We start from the raw sequence: 17,768 nt of genomic DNA, 5'->3' as shown, positions 1-17,768 counted from the left end.
TGTGCACCAGCTGTGGTTATGATGCGAGTCACATTTAAGATCAAAAGTGAGAAACAAAGCAGTTTAATTTAACTAATGAGTTTCATTTAATTTCTATAAAACACAGTGGATCATGTTTGGAGTTTCCAGTCTCCACAATCTGTCTCTGCTTTGCAAAGTGACAACTGTAGTTCCCGTTACAATGTACTTCCCTAAAAAAAGATAAATCTCTTCAGATGCCACATATTTTCATGTCTTATTTCAGAAAAGGAGTGTTGCACATTTGTTGTAAACTTATCATCCTTTTATCTAAGAGAGGTCTGACTGATGCTCAGTAGGCACCTCTTCTTCTCCCTCTGCTTTTAAAATTACTTGAAAAGTTCTTCCTCGTCCTGCAGCAGGAAGTCCTCGTCCTGGCAGGGGACCCTCTTTGACATACTTCAATCCTTTTTTGAAGAGCCTCCAGAGTCTCAGTGGCCTCTAGTTGGTAGTTCTCTGCCTGGACCCTCAAAGTCGTTTCGTGCTGGAGCAACTGAGTGAGCTCCAGGACGTCTCGAACAAGAGCTTGCCGTTTCTTTTCCGTCTTCTTCAACTTGTTAGCGAGCATCTGGCTTTCAGCTGAAAGCTTCTCTGTGATCATTCAGGCTTCATCCAATCTGTGGAAAAGTGCCTTCCTGATTTTAAGGGCTTCCAGTTCACTCCTCTCAGCCTCTGCCCTCAGTTTCTTTTCTTTCTGAGGCTGTTGGTCAAAGTCTTTACAAAAGGCCTTCTTGATCTCAAGTGCCTGAGGCTGCCTGGTTCTCCAAGTCCTTTTCTTTGTGGAGCACTAGCTGCAGCTTCAGGATCTCATGATGGAGTTGATTCTGTTTGGTTTCTGAGACTTAAACTCGGCTGAAAGAAGCCATCTTAAAAAAATAGTTTCTGTGATCTCCACAGAAGTCCTTCTCTGTTTTGAGCTGCTGGTTGAGATCCTCCAGCTCCTGTTTGGCCACGGTGAACTTGGTGACAAGCATCTGCTTTTCAGCTGTGTGCTTTCTTTTTGTCTCCTCGGGTTGTTGAAGAAGTTCCTCCAGTGTTGAGGGGCAGGCCGCCTTTTCTCTGCTTATCTCATGGTTGTTGATGACTTCACCTTTCTGAGGCTCATTCTTCAGCTCATCTATTTCTAGCATCTTTTTTTGTAATGTTGTTTTAGCTCCTGTTTCTCCAGCTGAAGGGCCTCCATGTCTTTGGTCAGGACCTTAATCTCACCCTAAAAGATGTTACAGAGGTCCATGTTCTGATGTTGGGCACTAATTGTCTCCATTCTCTGATGTATTGAATTTGCTCACTAAAAACACTTGCATCTGATAATACACTGTGGTTAATGTTTGTCTGTAAAGACCTGTGGTTCCCCTACTTGGATGACCATGCTGTTGTCTAACATTTGATATATTTGTCAAATATTAGCTTTGTCATTTCTAGCCAGCAGGACACCTTGTGTCATGGGTGGTACGATTGGGGTCAATTGTAACTCTGTGTTACAACTGACCTCAACACCATAAAAATGGTGGCTTAGCAAGGACATTAAAATATACATATTTTTTTCTAATAATTTCAGTGTTTTTGTTCAGTTTAAATTACGTATAGCCTAATTTATTCACTGTGTATTTCATGGCATAGTACAGTGGGTAAATCTTTTGCATCTCAATCTGGAGACCCTGGTTCAATTCCAGCCATGCTTTCAAAATCTTCAGTGTCTATGAATCAGAAGTTGTCCTAACTTACTGTCTAATATGGACATATTGGCTGAAAGCCCAATAACACAAATCACAATTTGCCTCAGAGGGCTTTACAGTAGGGCACCATATCTCTTGCAAGATACATGGCGACTGCATCCGTGATCGCTTTCCACTGGGCCCCTTTCTTATCATACGGCAGTGTTTCCCCTACCATTATATTGCGAGTCCGAGACAATTAGAACCGAGCCTGGCCCGAACCTGCAGCACGGCACCGAACACACAGTCTATGGAGCAGAGCCTGTGTTGCGTTCAGGCGTTGTCACGTAAATAACAAATTCAAGCACTTGAGCAGGGATATTTTCGGAGGGAGCAACACCTCTCCCACTCTGTTTGAGGTGCTGCAGTAAATTGGTAGTACTGCTACCTTGGGTAGCAATAGCCTTCAAACACACCCAACAAAACCGTGGGGAATGCCCCCAACTATGCAAATGAGACTGAAGTTTAAAAATGTTTTTGTTACTAGCTACAATATCAACGGATATGACAGCTGGCTAGAAAGCTATCAGCTAACTCAAGTTTGCTAGCTGTTGTGTACTATATGTAATCATTCTACCGTTCTTTACAGAGGTAAGACCATTTATTGGTAGCTAAACAGTTAAAAAGACAGTAGTTAAGTGGCTGTCAGGTTGTTTATGCTAAGCACAGTCTCACAGGGCCACTAGCATGTGGATTTAATTTCTGTGTAAGAACAATCAATGAGATTAACATAAATCATGAACAAACTAATTGGGGGTCACTGGTTATTGCAACAAAACATTTTTTGTGCTGTTCCCTTAACTGACCTCTCAAAACATTTGATACTGTCGATCATAAAATCCTATATAACTACAGTCTTTAGGTCTCACACTTAATTGGTTCTACACGGACCTTCACCTTACCAAGCCCTAAAGGCTTCCTGTGAATGTACAGAGGTTGTTCATGCCCATTCATTTTGAAAGAGAAACTGTCAAAGGGGAAAACCAGACTTTTGCATTTACAGGGCTGGCCACTGTTTGCTGCAGCACAGTGATTCCTAACCTTTTTCCTCAAGGGACCCCTTTTCCATCACTGAGTAAACTGACAACCCCTGACTAAGTTACATGTTTTATGGATATTCCCTGTTATATTTAATGCTCAACAATAACGGTACAGAGCAACTAACACACATTTTCTTACTGTCAAGATATATGGTTCCCTGGTGAACCAATATTCCACGCAGCCGAGCTGATATTAGTCTTATCTATTTGCCACCATTTCGGTATGCCTCTTACCGGTTGTTATGTAACCTGTGTACACAGAAAGAAAAAGCTCAATACCTATTGTTCTGGCTATGAATAGAGAGAGTTTACAATGGTTTTCTGACAGTCACGGATAAGAGAAAATCAATAAAATAAAATCTTATGCTTACAGAAGCAATGAATGGCAGAGCAGGCAATGTTTAATCAGTATTGTATTAATCTATCAGGTACAGTAGGTGCGTTATCTTTGAAAACAACAGAGGAATTCATAACTTTTCACTATTAATGACTGCCACCAGGCTGAGTTTCAGTTCAGATTCAATATGCAAAACAGCACAACCGATCAAGGCCAACATCAAGGCCCTATGGCAACTGCAACCCTGTATTATATGTACAAAATTTTAATATATGCACTGTTTTGGCATTTTGCCTTTTTGTCACAGCTTGAAATGGTAGTAACAGGCAACATGAGGAGGAGGGGAGAGGTGACATGCAACAGAAGTGCCATGCCAAACTTGAACCAGGGATACTGCAGTTACTCTATGTGGTAACTTGGATAGTTCTCCTAAGCGCCAAGAGAAAGCTATTACCGACATACTGGAGGAAACACAGTTAGGTTGGTCAATGACTTCAAATCTTAATCTAAGAACATTTTCAAATCTAACACCCTGTTCTCCTTGGGATCTATAAGCTCTAGGGGAGAAAGAGACCAGTGTGTGTGTGATTGTGTATACATGTGTTGTGTGTGTCTCAAATAAAACTGCTGTCTGTATGCACAAATGTAGCAATTGATTATAAATGGCTGCATTATCCAAATGAATACATTTGCATTTTATTCTTCAGCTGAGAAAGTGGGTGGAAAAAGGAACACACACATACATACACACACACACACTTTCCCAATCATGTCTCTCTAGGTTCACCGAGCTTACCATTACGCCAACACACATGCTGGAGAGGACTCACTCTGCCCACCTGAGTCAAAATGCCATTTCAACAAGTGCCCACTTAAATCTACCTACGTACAGGTTCTGTGCTGCAGCTTATGTAGGCCTCCTTGAAAACAGTCTTTCTTATATAACACCAAAACAGTGTGCACATGGCATAAGGCTGGTTGCTGAATAACTGCAGCTGTAATGGATAAACTAACAGAGAGAATACACTGATCAAAACAGATATGTACTAGAATACAGATAAGTGCCTGTCCATGGTTCATATCTTTTATATGACAGTAAAAAACAAGGACAACAAACAAAAATGTCTTAAAACTACCACTCATGTCTTATTAATGTCTTCCTGTGCAATCCATTTCCCCACAGCTTGAGATTTATAACAAAGTCTGACAACAACACTGCCTTCACACAGCTAATTTCAGCTTGAGAAACTCATTTATGAACAAAAATTGAAGGTGAAAGCAGTATTCTTGCAGTAAAAACAGCATTTAAAAGCAGAATTTTGGAAGTAAGACCAATATAAGGTAAGGGGCAAATGTGTTTGTGTTAGCTGTCCACCTAAATTCTACAGGGCATTTCCAGCTTTTACTTATTGCTGTTTGATCAGTGTTCCAACTGACAATACTGGAAAAGTAAACACAGGTATGATGCCATGATGCAGTAAATGGCTCCAAAGTCCATCCTACCCACGGACAGAGCGGTCTTTTATCTTGATCCAGCACCCTGCATATAAAACAATATCTAGTGTTAGGGTCTGTTGATCATATCTGAAATGAAACCTAACACAAATTGGTCACTGGGAGTTTTGTGTTGCACAACATAGCATCATGCAGGCAGGCACTCAGTACAAGTAGCTTCCTCCCACATGTGATCTTTGGTCTTCATCAGTGCTTTTGACATGCAGGGCACCGGCCTTCCCTGGAAAAGTCAGTTGCAGCAATTAATGGTTCAGTGTAATCTGTGCTTCGTGTTCTTGGCCGAGGATGTCTATACACACTGCCCTTTCTTCATTTTGTGCTTTATTATGGTTGGGCTAGTCAAGGACTTTAACATCATACTTATTCTAGAGATAAGACAAACTTTTTTACTGTGGAGTAATACTGTAGTAAAGCAAGAGCAAACTTGTGACAGATTTAGAGCTACAATCACACGTGACCTGAATATCATCATGCTATGATAGGATATGCAAGGACACACATACACCTTAAGGAAAAAATATAATTAATAAACAGCTCATAATTGTCCTACATGTCAAACATCTACAACAAAGCAGATTTCACAGTCAAGCTGTCATAACCATGTGCACAGCGGCTGAAAACCCCAACATACGCCTTGCACGGGGCCTCTTTGCTCCATTAGCCAGTCGGGATGCCCCCCCTGTAGCTAATGCTCTAGTGGCACTGGGTATTGAGCGCCGAGAGCATCGGGGGTCTCAATACCTCATTAAACAGTGGGGAAATACGATCCTACCCTAGAGACGTGGGACTAGCTGCCTGTCCACACACACTCGCGCACACTTCTCTCAATCTGTGTCTGGCGTGGGCGGCAGGGGACATACAAAAGATGACTCCGGGCCATCTGTAATGCTGCTGTGCATAGAGAAAGGCCACTGATTAGTTTGTCTCTAACGCTCGACTTTGTGTAGAGAGGGGAGGGAAAAACACCTGCCAGTTAATTATGAGGCGCCTCATCTGGGCAGAGAAGCATTTTGCTAAATTGGCCGGCAGAGAAACTGATGGACACATGAGTGGTCCTCTGTAAAATCCAGCTGGAGAGTTCAGTCACATTTTCAGAAACATGCACAGCCACATCCATTTTTTTTCTCTCTTATTTTCAGGTATCTTTGTTTTGATGATTAAAATCATGATACGATTTCAAATGGATTACATTTCAAATGGAAACCAATCACAAACCATTCAAATGTCTTACAACTTTTCAATTTTATAATAATGTTGGACTGAATGGTGCAATTTCCTGACATAATTTGAATATTTCTCAAATCTGTGACAATTTCCTGATATTAGATTACTGCTGTCTACATTTATAACAAGCCTCCTGTAGCACATGTATTCTTATTGATGTGTGTCCTTATTTTGTTTTTCCAGTGAGATAACTTCAATTCAACTGATGAAAATCTACCAACAGACTGTGACAGTCTTGGTGAACTTCACTTGACAACTACATGGAAACATCTGCTGTCTTGACTTTCCCTAATTGGTCAATATGTACTGTACTGGTCTCTGGCCTGGACGAGAGCCATTACTTACCTGCAAAAACTCTAATTAAGATGGAACTTAACAGGCAATTAGTCTACTAACAACTTTAGAGATGGAGGACCAGCTGCAGTTTTCCCTCCAGCTGATGTGCGCGCACACAAACACATACCTCTATTTGTCTGGGGATTACTGGAGCAGGTGTGAGAAGGATGAGCACCTGCACGTACACACTGTTCTTTTACCTTGTGCTCGTACAAAAAGACACATACACTAGGTATTCCAGACATCCTTGGAGATGCTGGCACACACAACATGAGCCAACGATGATGCAACCGCATTAATTTAAACCAACACGTTTTACAGAACTAATCCTGCTCGGGCACCTTTTCCTGGCTTCAATCAATAACCTTAAGCTACATTAATCTTCCATCTTATCCAAACAGACTATCCGGGATGCTTAGACAATTCCCACAACACCAAGTTAGACAATGAATAAACTTTCGTACACAGACTGTGCTCTGTGTTCTGTGGACAGAGAGGACCAGTGATTGTTTTAGGGGACAGCATGTGTTTGACATCAGCTGACATTTTGTCACAGTGCACAGCTTTTTACAGTGACTGACTATATAAGCACATTGTTCTGACATGAAGTCACAAAAAGTAGATTTGTGGCAATTTGTGACAAGGTTGTATACAAAATCTTAAACCTTTGACTCTAAGTGGGTGCTGCTGACTGACAGGGTAGTGTTACTTACACTGCCTGTGTGTGGGTGTGTGCTGGTTGTGAAGGGGGTTTAGGGGTTGAGCAGTTAGCTGTTGCTTGTTATTTGTTCTGTAAAATATCTCTGCAGTGACACCAGGGTGAGAAATTCAATGGAGCCAGTACAGGTCCATGCTTAAAACGCTAAAAATGTACCAACGCTGATTAAGAGTAGCGATATGACCTATTTTGCTCTTAAATATGTTCATTAAAACAATCCCCTGAAGCTTACAAGAGCCTTTATCAGGCTGGGAGATTTTTATCTCTACAAGCAATCATGTGACAGCGCTAATTTTGTCCATCAAGCTTTCGTCGCAACAACATACAATGTGATAACCACCAATGCATGCCTTCAAAAGTTTCATACTTCAAAACAGTTCTTCAGCTATTCATACAATGCTAATTTAGTTCAATTACTGTCATGTTAATGTAAAATATGTTAAAGTGTCATGCTTTATTAGCTTCATATACATATCTCATCATCTTTAGAGGCAAATCCAAGCCATCCACCCAAGTGAACATCATTGGGCTTGATGCAACCTGCTCTGAGCTGCTGACTTTAAACTGTTCAAGAGTCTGATGAGGATCAAAGACAGGAAGAGGAAGACTCCTCAGACCTCCTGTTGTTACCTTAATTAAAGCTCAACACTGATCCCCTTTCAGCCACTGTGGTAATAATGCCCTTCAGCCAGTTGTGGCTCAGCCACGCAAAGAACAGGGTCATGAAAAACTGGTTTGGAAACATCACAAGGAATTGGAAATCATTTTTGATTATAAGTACTGACTGGACACTAGATTTTTCTGTGTTTTCTTTCAAACAGTATGTCCTCTCCATCGAAAACTAAACATTTAGCGCAAATCAAATCTTGTTGCACATTTAAAAAAATCTACTGAATGGACATATTTGCCCAAACTTCTGTAATTTCAGTGTATCAGATATTTATGCATTGTTTTTTTTTTCCTCTGCCTATCTCAAAATTCAAAAATAGCAGTCTCGGCTTTAAGGCACAACAAGTGTCTGGCTCTGCAAAGCTGCATGACTGCAGAGCAGAGCTATAGCTAAAGCAACGAATACAATACATTATAATGCCAAACTCTCACAAACACAGTATGGCGAGGCGGATTCTCATTAACTCTTTAAGTTTCAGTTTGTTAAACTGGTTCACAGAAGTCTGGTGTAGGCTATTGTCTAAATCCATTTACTGTTCTCCCTTTGCATTTTCTGTGGCCTTGAAATAACTTACACAAATTAATGTGAAGATAAATGTTTGATTTAATAGGCCTAGGGAAAAAAGGCAAAAGATTTGCCTTGTGCTTAAGGCATGACACACCATGCATTTAAATCACCTGTAGCGATGCTTACTCGCTGCTCTGCTTTGAATACCAGTCAGGTCAAATGTATTCAAATTACAACATCCAAATGTGTTTCAAAACCGCAGCTGTCCAGCTGCTTCTAGGTTTATATATTCTAATCCCACATTTTGTCTCCATGGTTGACAGGACATTATCAATATGGACAAAGTTAAGCACTAACACTACACGGTTAGATTTTCTGTCTACTGTGGAAAGCATACTAAAATGTATGGTTTTTTTTTTTTGTGTTTGTGTGTGTGTGTTCACTGAATGACGTACATGACACATGGAGAATGTATGGTGCAAGGAATGCTGTGACATTATTTGTTTCGTACCAGGAATTAAATGAGAAGGTCAGTGTCAATTTCCTCTCTGTGTGCTTACCATAGACGCAATATCTGACATGTTCAATGTAAGCTTATCACAAACTTACAAAGCAGAAGGACACGACTAACCTAGTGTGCTCTCCAATGTCTTATTGAGATGCATGTGTGTATTTAACTTGTGTAGAAATAAAATAGCCATTATAGTTAAAAGGAGCAGTTGGCTCACGCAAGCAGTACCATGAAGATCTTGTCTCCATAGTGAAGTTGCTAGGTTCACGTTAACCATGCTCAGTCTTCGATGCTAATTAACAAGATACAAGACATAAACAAAACCGTTATGGAGCTGAAGAACATGTTTTTCCTTTGACAGGCTAACGTTGGCCATTGCAACCAGTTACTGTTTGTGCTAATTAATGCTAAACATGTCATAGGGCTATCGACATTCAAAATGTCATTGAGCCAAATGGATCAAATTCTGATACTGAAGAAGTTATGGAGCTCAAAAAATGTATCCACTGACATACAGACCTTTATTTCATAATGTAAGTCTGTAGGAAAAAGTCTTTTTGGACCCAATGGCATCATGTGACAGTCCTGGAAGTTGTTATTTCACAGTTTGGCAACTAGGTCAAATTGACTAAAAAAGCCTGATGCTTTTCCTGGGGGCTTGGCTTTAAAAGCACAGAGATGAAAACTGCCATCTCTCTTTTTATCTATTAATGAGACAGCTCAAATCTCAAGACAAAACAAATAAAAGAATGAATTAAAATTAAATAGATGACACAATGGTATAATGTAAGAGTGACCAAAGCTGAGGTACAAGAGAGCATGAACTGTAGAGCCATTTCGTTGGCTATAAATGACATGGAGTTGAGAGTAACTGGGCTGTTGCATTTGACATGACTGAGGATTTAACATTACTTGAGGACGATCGATGCAAAGCCACAAAGCTTGGTCCAGATGGCCTGACCGGAGGATTAAGATCAATTTATGTAGCATGTTGAAACAATCTGCCTTTGACTGGCATTTCAGGTCTTTGACAAGAGTCTTGCCCACTAAACAGAGCTTAATCTTCTTTACTTAAAGACTAATGGTAAGATGACAACATGTTTAAAGGATCACATTTCAGTGTATAGAAAGAACTTATTTTTGCCACTGTATGTCATCCATCACCAGAGATGCAGAAGTTGAGAACAGCGAGGGATGTTGCAGGCTTCTTTCTATGTGACAGAGTTTCTAGTTTGGACAGTTTTCTGGTTGTGTATTCCACTGCAGCTGGTTCAGTTTTAGAAGGTAATGGATGGAAGACATATTTCATTATATCTTAGTCACTCTGGTAGCATCAACCTGGCTCTGTGGATCCACAGATGGCTTAGACATTGTCTTGTTTCTTAAAGTTTAAATCAGATGGAACGGCAGACAGACACCAGAGAAGTGATTGAGTCTCACGAAAATAAACCAAAACCTATTTTACTGAAACACGCAACAAGCATAATATCTATCATTTCTTCGTCAAGAGCCAGCCAGCCAGAGTCAGCAGCTTTAAGAACCAAACCAGTGTTTTGGCATGTTTAGCTCATATAAATCCTTCATAGTTTACATCAGTGCCTTTTTAAGGCAGCTGCTAGTTTCAGTTCATGTCAGTGTGGTATGAAAATGATCTGGCAAAGGCTTTGACGAATGGTTGGCTATATAACCTTCAGCCTTCTGTAACTATCTAAATTATATTGGAGTAATACAGTCAAGAGCAAAGACCATTTTTGAAAATGCATGTCCACTGCCAAACAGCTACGTTGTGTAAATGCCCCAATATTAACCATCCCACAATCCTCCCTCTAGCAGCATACATGTTAGTTATTGTCAGAGTTTAATGAAGAGGCCCTGAAAGACAATGACCAAGTCCAAAATACTTGCACCAATCTTGCCGAGCAACCTTGCTCTTACTTAAAATTATGGAGCACAGAAGTGACTATTTGGTTAGGAACACCTGGGAAAGTTTGGCATCTGTGTTTCAGAATTTTGGTTCAAAGGCACTCATAAGTTTTCAACAAAAAAGATTTTTACTAAAAATGACATTAGACTTTCTTTATCCCACTCCAGTGCCTCATCTTTGTTTTAGATATCAATCAGCAAGCTGGTCTGTCCAATGAAGTGTGTTTTCCAAGAGCATAGCCAGAACATGTCCTAGGGTTAAGCCAATAAACGACAGAATTTTGAATGGGGAATTTGTTGTGGGTGATTAAAGTTATCATCGCTCAACGGGTAAATTGGGACACCTCCATAAGACTTGATGCACTTCTTTGAAACAAGCCACTGACCATAACCATGAGAAAACCTCCTTGTACACACCAGTAGTCCCTACCAGTATACAAAAGACAAAGAGGGGAGACACAGGCTCTGTAAAACTCAAAAGGGAGGAAAAAAGGGGGCGAAACAGCCCGAAACTGTGTCATGTCAGTTCTGTATAGCGGGCTGTAAAGTAAAGCCAAGGAGCTTGCTTTTGTCTGCAGGGAGTATGTCTGTTCTGGGACAAGGGCACTCTCGCTCTTTCAGTCTGCCTCTCTGAGGGGTTTTGCTGCAGCCTAGAGACACAGCAGGCTAATTGACGAGTGCCGGGCTTTGTTTTTATCTTGGCAGCCTAACAGCAATGCTGACTTAATGTTGCCAATGGACAGATGGCATGCCACGGTGCTGAATGGCCAGCAAGAGCACCAGACTGACACTCCATGCAAGTGTCCCTCTGATCTCAGCCCCCTCCCTACCCCTCCCATTAATCACTGGGGCCAAATTGATAATCCTTACAGAGGTTTGCAGTACAGTATCTTCAACACACAGATGCCACTTCCTGCTCAAAACATTCAGACAAACAAAGCCTTCAAAAACACTTGTGAAGTGCCAGCCTCACCAATTCTGCTACGGCAACAAAACAAAAGATTTCACATGAAAGGAACTAAATTGAAAACCACACAGTCAAACTCGAAATGCTTGAGCCATAAGCGGGACATAATATGTGTATAGATATAAGCTTGTTGTGGTGGAGACTCAGGGGGCGGACTCACATGTGTGGACTAAGTTCATAGAAGTTCCTGTTGCGATACTCCTCCACTTTGTCTGGCGTGTAGATGGGCAGGGACCTGTAGGGGTTCATGGAGATCACCACACTGCCAATGTATGTCTGGAGGGTGAAGAAAAGAAATCAAACACTTAGTGTGAATCCACATTTTTCTCGCACAGACAGGTACCAACAATTTTTCCTCCCCTCTGTCCATTTGGGTGTTAATTGTTAAGTCTAGGTGGGAGGAATTTTGCCTCTGTCAGCTTTTCCCAGCTGGGTATTTCTAATGCATTGTTGAGACATGCAATGCCTGAAGTGAAACTGAAGAAGTGTTAAATGGAAAGTTTATGGAATCTGTGGGCTGGGCAGTAAACACAGACTGCATAGAGGTCAAGGTGCTGCAGGAGGGTTTTAGTAAGCAAGCACTTCACCAAGTGCAAGTGTTCACGCTGCCATACCAGTACCTTACAGGCCCAGATATTATTAACACCTAAAACTAAAAAAAAAAAATTTCAAAAAGAATCCAATTAAGTTGCATGCTGCTTCCCATTAAAACACTGCTTTAGTCAATTACATAATACGAAATTAAAATGCAAGATATCTAACATGTCATCAGTGGGTTTTTAATCAAACATCCGCAAACAAAAAAACACTGCTTTCTCTGTTTCACATAACAGAACACCTTTATGTAACATTCGCACAGATCCTGTTCAACAGATAACACTTGTCAGATATTTCTGAAAGCGAATATAACCAGCCGTCATCTTCATCATCCTCCCACACACCAAACAGAGCCCAGAGAGCACTTTCAAAACATCAACCTGAAACATTTTCTTTGCTTTCCATGGTAATGGCTGTTGCATAACCCACTCTGACAAGAGTGGAGCATGGCCTTCCCTGTGGCAACACCACAACCTCCCACAGCCTCTCGTTCAATAGCCCACCGGAGGGAAAATGAGGCCTTTTTGAGTGCAGAGGACAGGTACAAGAGGGAATGAGTGTGTGCAATGTAAACAAAGTATCACGTGTTAATGAGGGGTTCTATCGACCAAAAGCTAAAAGCACATGAAAAGTGATTTTTGAGTTTTAATTTCAGCCTCTGCAGATCATTAAGAAAACCACAACTTAGTAATGATTATTTCATGAGACAGATCACATCATAAAACTGCTTCCAAAAAAGCTAATTATTTGAGCCATTAAAAAACAGCCATGGACTGAGAACTTTTAACCCTTTTCATACTAAATCCTAAACAAATGTGTAGTCTACAAACAAATAACCTAAAAAATTAAATGCATATAAACCTTTCCTATCAAATGCAGTGAAATGTTATGAGATTCAAAGCACAAAAAAAGTTAAACTTTTCTCCTCATGAAGGCTTTCTTTGAACCTTCTCCACTGAAAAAAAGGTTGGAAGGTGATTTTAGTCAAAACTCAAAGAGTATTATGTTCATCAGCAGAGATCAATAATGTACGCAGGTAGTTGGACATTTTCTGCTGTTTTCTTTCTCTGGCATTTCTACACCTGCTGTCCTGCTTGTTATAAAACGCCATCTGTTCAGTCACCAAAACGCGATCTGCTTGGATGATACATCACTTGCCCAACAGATACATAAATTAATCATTTTTTGTCTTTGTCACGCAGTTTTTAAACCGCAGTGTTGAAAATACATCACTTCAGCATGACAGTCTGGGAAACTGTGTACAAGGCATATTAAAAAAAAAAAAAAAAAAAAAAAGATTTAAAGGGTGACCTTTGGTATTTTTCAACCTTGACCCATTTTCCAGTGTTTTTGTGTCTAGTGATAAATGGGAACAGCAATTTTTGAAATTGCTCCAGTATTGCGAGAGAACGCTGCAGCCGGCAACAGCAAAACGGGCTGCAATGTAACAACTGGGTGCATTTGTGCACTAAAAGTGCTTGTTTTTGTCACTTGCATGATCAGATTATCAGTCTAACTGTCGCACAACATTAGGGAAAGGATCCTGACAGAGATAGACCTTTTTGTGGAAGAGTAAGATCCTTTTTATTTAACCAGAGACAGCCCTAAAATCACTATCACCAAACTCACCAGACTCCATTTAAATAAACAGTAATTTTAGCGTGTACAGAGTCAGCATATTTTCACATCTAACTGAGTGATTAAAGGTTTATTTCAACCAAACCAGAGTTGGTAATTGTTGGAACAGGGGAAAGACAAACCAAGACAGCTTTTGTTTATTTTGTTTGCGTCGACTTGAATGAAGTTTCTTTTATGATGATTAAATTACTGTTTATTTACATGGAGTCTGCTGGGTGTGGCAGTAGAGAGTTTTGGGGCTTTAGGATTTTACTCTTTAACAAGCAGGTCTATCTCTGAAGGGGTCCTTTCTATAATGCTGTCAGACACTTGTACTAACAATCACAGCGTGTCAGTGGCAGCGCAGAGCCAATGGTTAAAACACATCAGGTTTCAGGAATTAAATAATCGTGAAAGAACTACTCATTGATTCTTCTTGCTCAGTAAAAAGGTCAGACATAAGAAGCAGGACATCAGTGAACAGGGTGACTTTCATTCTCTTTGATTTTCCACAAAGTTATTGGATACATGATGCGCTGTCCCACTGGAAAACAAAGCCATGTTTCTTCTGCTGTGAGCTGTCATATGATAGTTTGGGGTGGGGGTGGGGGCCATTTGTGAGGAATGATGCCGCATGAGGGAAAAATACATTCACATGCAAGGGTTGTACACCACAGATTTATTGGATAAGTATAGGCTTCAGTGCTTTTCCTGGTCATCACTCTTGAGGTGCAGCTTATGCCACCAAAAAGCTTCCATTATAGACTTTAAACCATGTGATTTACCTATCCATAAAAATGCCACTTTTACTTTGACTTCACAGCCAGCACCAAACTGAAAAGCTAATATCAGAAATATTAACATTTTTCACCTCTTGGAGGAGCAAGAGGGCAGAACGGTGCATGTTTAACTAGTCCCACAACATTTAGGTCAGCACTACACAGGAAATAAAAAGCTCAGGGCTTATAGTTTAAGACAGAAAATTGAGGGCATCTGAAATGTGAAAACACCATTCCCATTCCTCAGCAGGATGTGGGCTGCATCTCAGCAAAAATATCTAGCACACCACTAAGGCAATCATCACTATATGAGGTGACATCATCCCTTGGGCCCTGAGCCCTGAGAGCCAACAGCAACCAGAGCGGAGCTGTAATCATCTTGGCTGACGTCTAGAGCAGCAAACCTGCAGAGAAGACACAAAGCCCAGAACCAATTGTCTGATGCAGGGATGATGGTTCAACAACCCTCTTCTTCTAGAGATAGCCAGCCAGCCTGCCAGTCCCTTCTTGTCCCCGAGCTCTGGATTTCATGCCTCATTTAAAGGCATCATCTGCATTCCTTGGTGATGTGATTTATTGATTGGGTTGGTTACTGTGGCCTCTGTATCTGTGCCACTTCTGTGGCCAAGACTAAATTTGGTGAGGGAATGAAAGAACAATGGAGTTATGGAAAGTATCTGCGTGTTTGCTGAAGGAAGCCATCTATATCAGTCTTTGGAAGCAGGGACAAGAAGAAGAGTCTAATCCAACACAATGTTGTTACACAACTCAAATGAGGTTCAGTTATATTGATACAAATACATTTTAAATATGGTAGACTTACGTAGATCTCATTGTGGTCGAAGCGGTTCCTCAGATTCTCAATGAACGAGTCTTCAGACAGGGGTTCTAGGAGGACCATGTCGCCAACCCCAATCATGTTGTCTAGAAGTGACGTCTTCACCTCCATTTTGGCTGCAGGTGTCCCCCCCTGCACAGGAATACAGAGAAAGGAGAGATACATCACACAGGAGTTTTGACAACTCTTGGTGCCATACACCAATGTTTGAGTGGGGCCCGTGTTTCGTTCGTATCGTGCACACACACAAAGCACATGTACATACGCTAGCACACAACCATCGCAATGCATGCCACTATGTTAAGTGACAGGTGGTGACATGGGGCTGGATAATATTGAGAAAATCAAATGTCACTATATTTTTGACCAAATACCTCAATACTGATATTGTGATGAGACTATAGGGTTGACTATTGGTGCTTTCGCAACATATTTACACAATGAAATTTGTCATAAATAGTCATCAGTAATGTTGATATAATGACTATGTGGTAAGCTTGAGCGATATCACTGTATTATGGTATACAAGGGTACTTAGGAATGCCGACGGTATGATTTTTAATACGGTCAAAAATACAGGATGCTGTAAACAGCACATGCCACTAGAGGTCGGTCTGGACTGGTGGGAAAGGCAGCTGGAATGAGAGTGGTAGGGATAACGTCACGGGACTACAAAACTGACAGCAGGGGAATTAAGCCAGTACTTTTCCTACAAAATACCATCATATACCATACACCCCGATGAAATACCAGGAAGGTATGACAAGGTTAAGCCAACTAAAGGCAAATAACAGAACAGCTAGAGCGGTCTGTAAGTTCAGAAAAATATCACTTTACTGTAATGCAGCCTATTAAACCAGGAAAAGACAACACTTACAGTGTTATATCTAAAATATAAGACGATATCCAGTCTCATGTAAGGATATCGGTTTACTGCACAGCTTTATGGTGGTGTTAATGTGTTGACAAACATAACAATGAACCTGCAAAGTCAGTGAAGAAGGAAGTTGCCAGCAAGAAATCACTGATACAAACAATTACATGATTTCAAATATTTTTTAGAAATCAACTCTGCCTTTGTTTCATTTGTTAGCAGAAAGGGAGTATAATGTCATAATGTTTTCATTTGTGTATCTGAAACTAAGAATTGTGTTTTTGTTACCTTTGAATGAACCCTTTATATCTACATAGGGAGTGGGCTCTCTTCCACAGAGCCCGCCATGTCGCACCACTGTGTTTCTACAGTAGCCCAAAACATAACAAAATGCTGGCTCTAGCTAGGGTCTGTCACATTTTTGCTTTACCTGAGGGCCACCGTAGGTTCTCTACACACTTGGAAAGGGAGTGGTGAGGGATAGAGCATTCGGTTAGTCATGATGTGCAACCGCACCACTAGATGCCACTAAATCCTACACACTGCTCCTTTAACTCATTTGTTAGACCTCAAGAATGCACAAAATGTGTTATTGGGAGAAATGCTGGTTCAAGAAATATATCACTCTATTACATCCATTAGGCTATTATTTCATGTTTGCTGTCCATTATTCGTGAGGTCTCTGGCAAAGCTTTTTAAGAGGCATTCTCTGATCAAAAAATAAACAGTCCTAAACATAGCCAATGCAAATAAACTCGGGGGTGGACATGTTTGTTCAGCAGTGGTTTTGACTCCAGGGGAGGAGCGGGGACTTTTGATTGGCTATCCAATCCAGTGGCATGTGAGAATGTCCCATAGGCTATTACATAACTAAGGAACTTTGCCCTTGACCTCTGCGTCTCTGTTCAGCTGGAATCTGCTCCTGTTCTGGGGCTTCTTGTAAATCAAAGAAATAGCCCCCCCCCAAAATAGTAAACTGCTTCATAGCTTTTTTCTGCACTCCTCCTGCTTTTAGCAGCAAAATAATATTTGTAGCTGATAAAAGCTCTATGCTGGAGTGCACTGTGACAAAGACTCTGCTGGGGATGGCAGTTTTCAGTCCAATGTTGCCTCCCATCTCCTTTGGGACAGTAATCCCAACGCTATAGGCCTGGAGATAAAAGAGGGGCCTGGGATACATTCAGAGCCTTGATACAGGGCTTTGCTGCAATAAAAACCCAATGGCTGCTGTTGTGACAGGCTGTCCACAACAGGCTAATAGATGAGGCCATGTGGTAATCTATTGTTCACTGCTCTTAGTACAGATGTCTTTTTTCAACCTGAAACAGACACTGGCAAATACAGAATAAAAATACGTCAAAGCTACATATCTATAACACACTCTGATGGTTTTTAGATATGCTTTTCAATAAACAAAATAGTGGTGTGAATGAAATTAGAGGAAGCCCCACATGGATTAATATAAAACAAATATCTGATAATGCAGTCACAGATGTGGCGTGTGAAGTTCGTGTTTGGGGATTAAACAACTGGATAAGAGGATAATACAGTATGTGATCTAAAACAAATGGCTGACAGCCAA

The 17,768-nt window shown here is 40.8% G+C and overlaps 1 protein-coding gene across 4 annotated transcripts in view; it reads right to left on the bottom strand.

The window, feature by feature from the left end:
• myo1b (myosin IB) overlaps positions 1–17,768 on the bottom strand; it is a 78,436-nt gene that overhangs the window by 51,880 nt on the left and 8,788 nt on the right. For all 4 annotated transcript variants that reach the window (XM_050048131.1, XM_050048133.1, XM_050048134.1 and 1 more), the window contains exons 2-3: positions 15,298–15,444; positions 11,642–11,757 (exon numbers count right to left, since the gene is read on the bottom strand). In XM_050048131.1, the coding sequence (XP_049904088.1) occupies positions 11,642–11,757; positions 15,298–15,423 (242 nt within the window). In that variant the 5' untranslated portion in view covers positions 15,424–15,444. The remainder of the gene's footprint in view (positions 1–11,641; positions 11,758–15,297; positions 15,445–17,768) is intronic.

The sequence above is a fragment of the Epinephelus moara genome, chromosome 7 (genome assembly GCF_006386435.1).
Source record: "Epinephelus moara isolate mb chromosome 7, YSFRI_EMoa_1.0, whole genome shotgun sequence".
NCBI lineage: Eukaryota > Metazoa > Chordata > Actinopteri > Perciformes > Serranidae > Epinephelus > Epinephelus moara.
The sequence above is the reverse complement of the archived record's forward strand: the minus strand, read 5'-3'. Positions and strand labels throughout refer to the sequence as shown.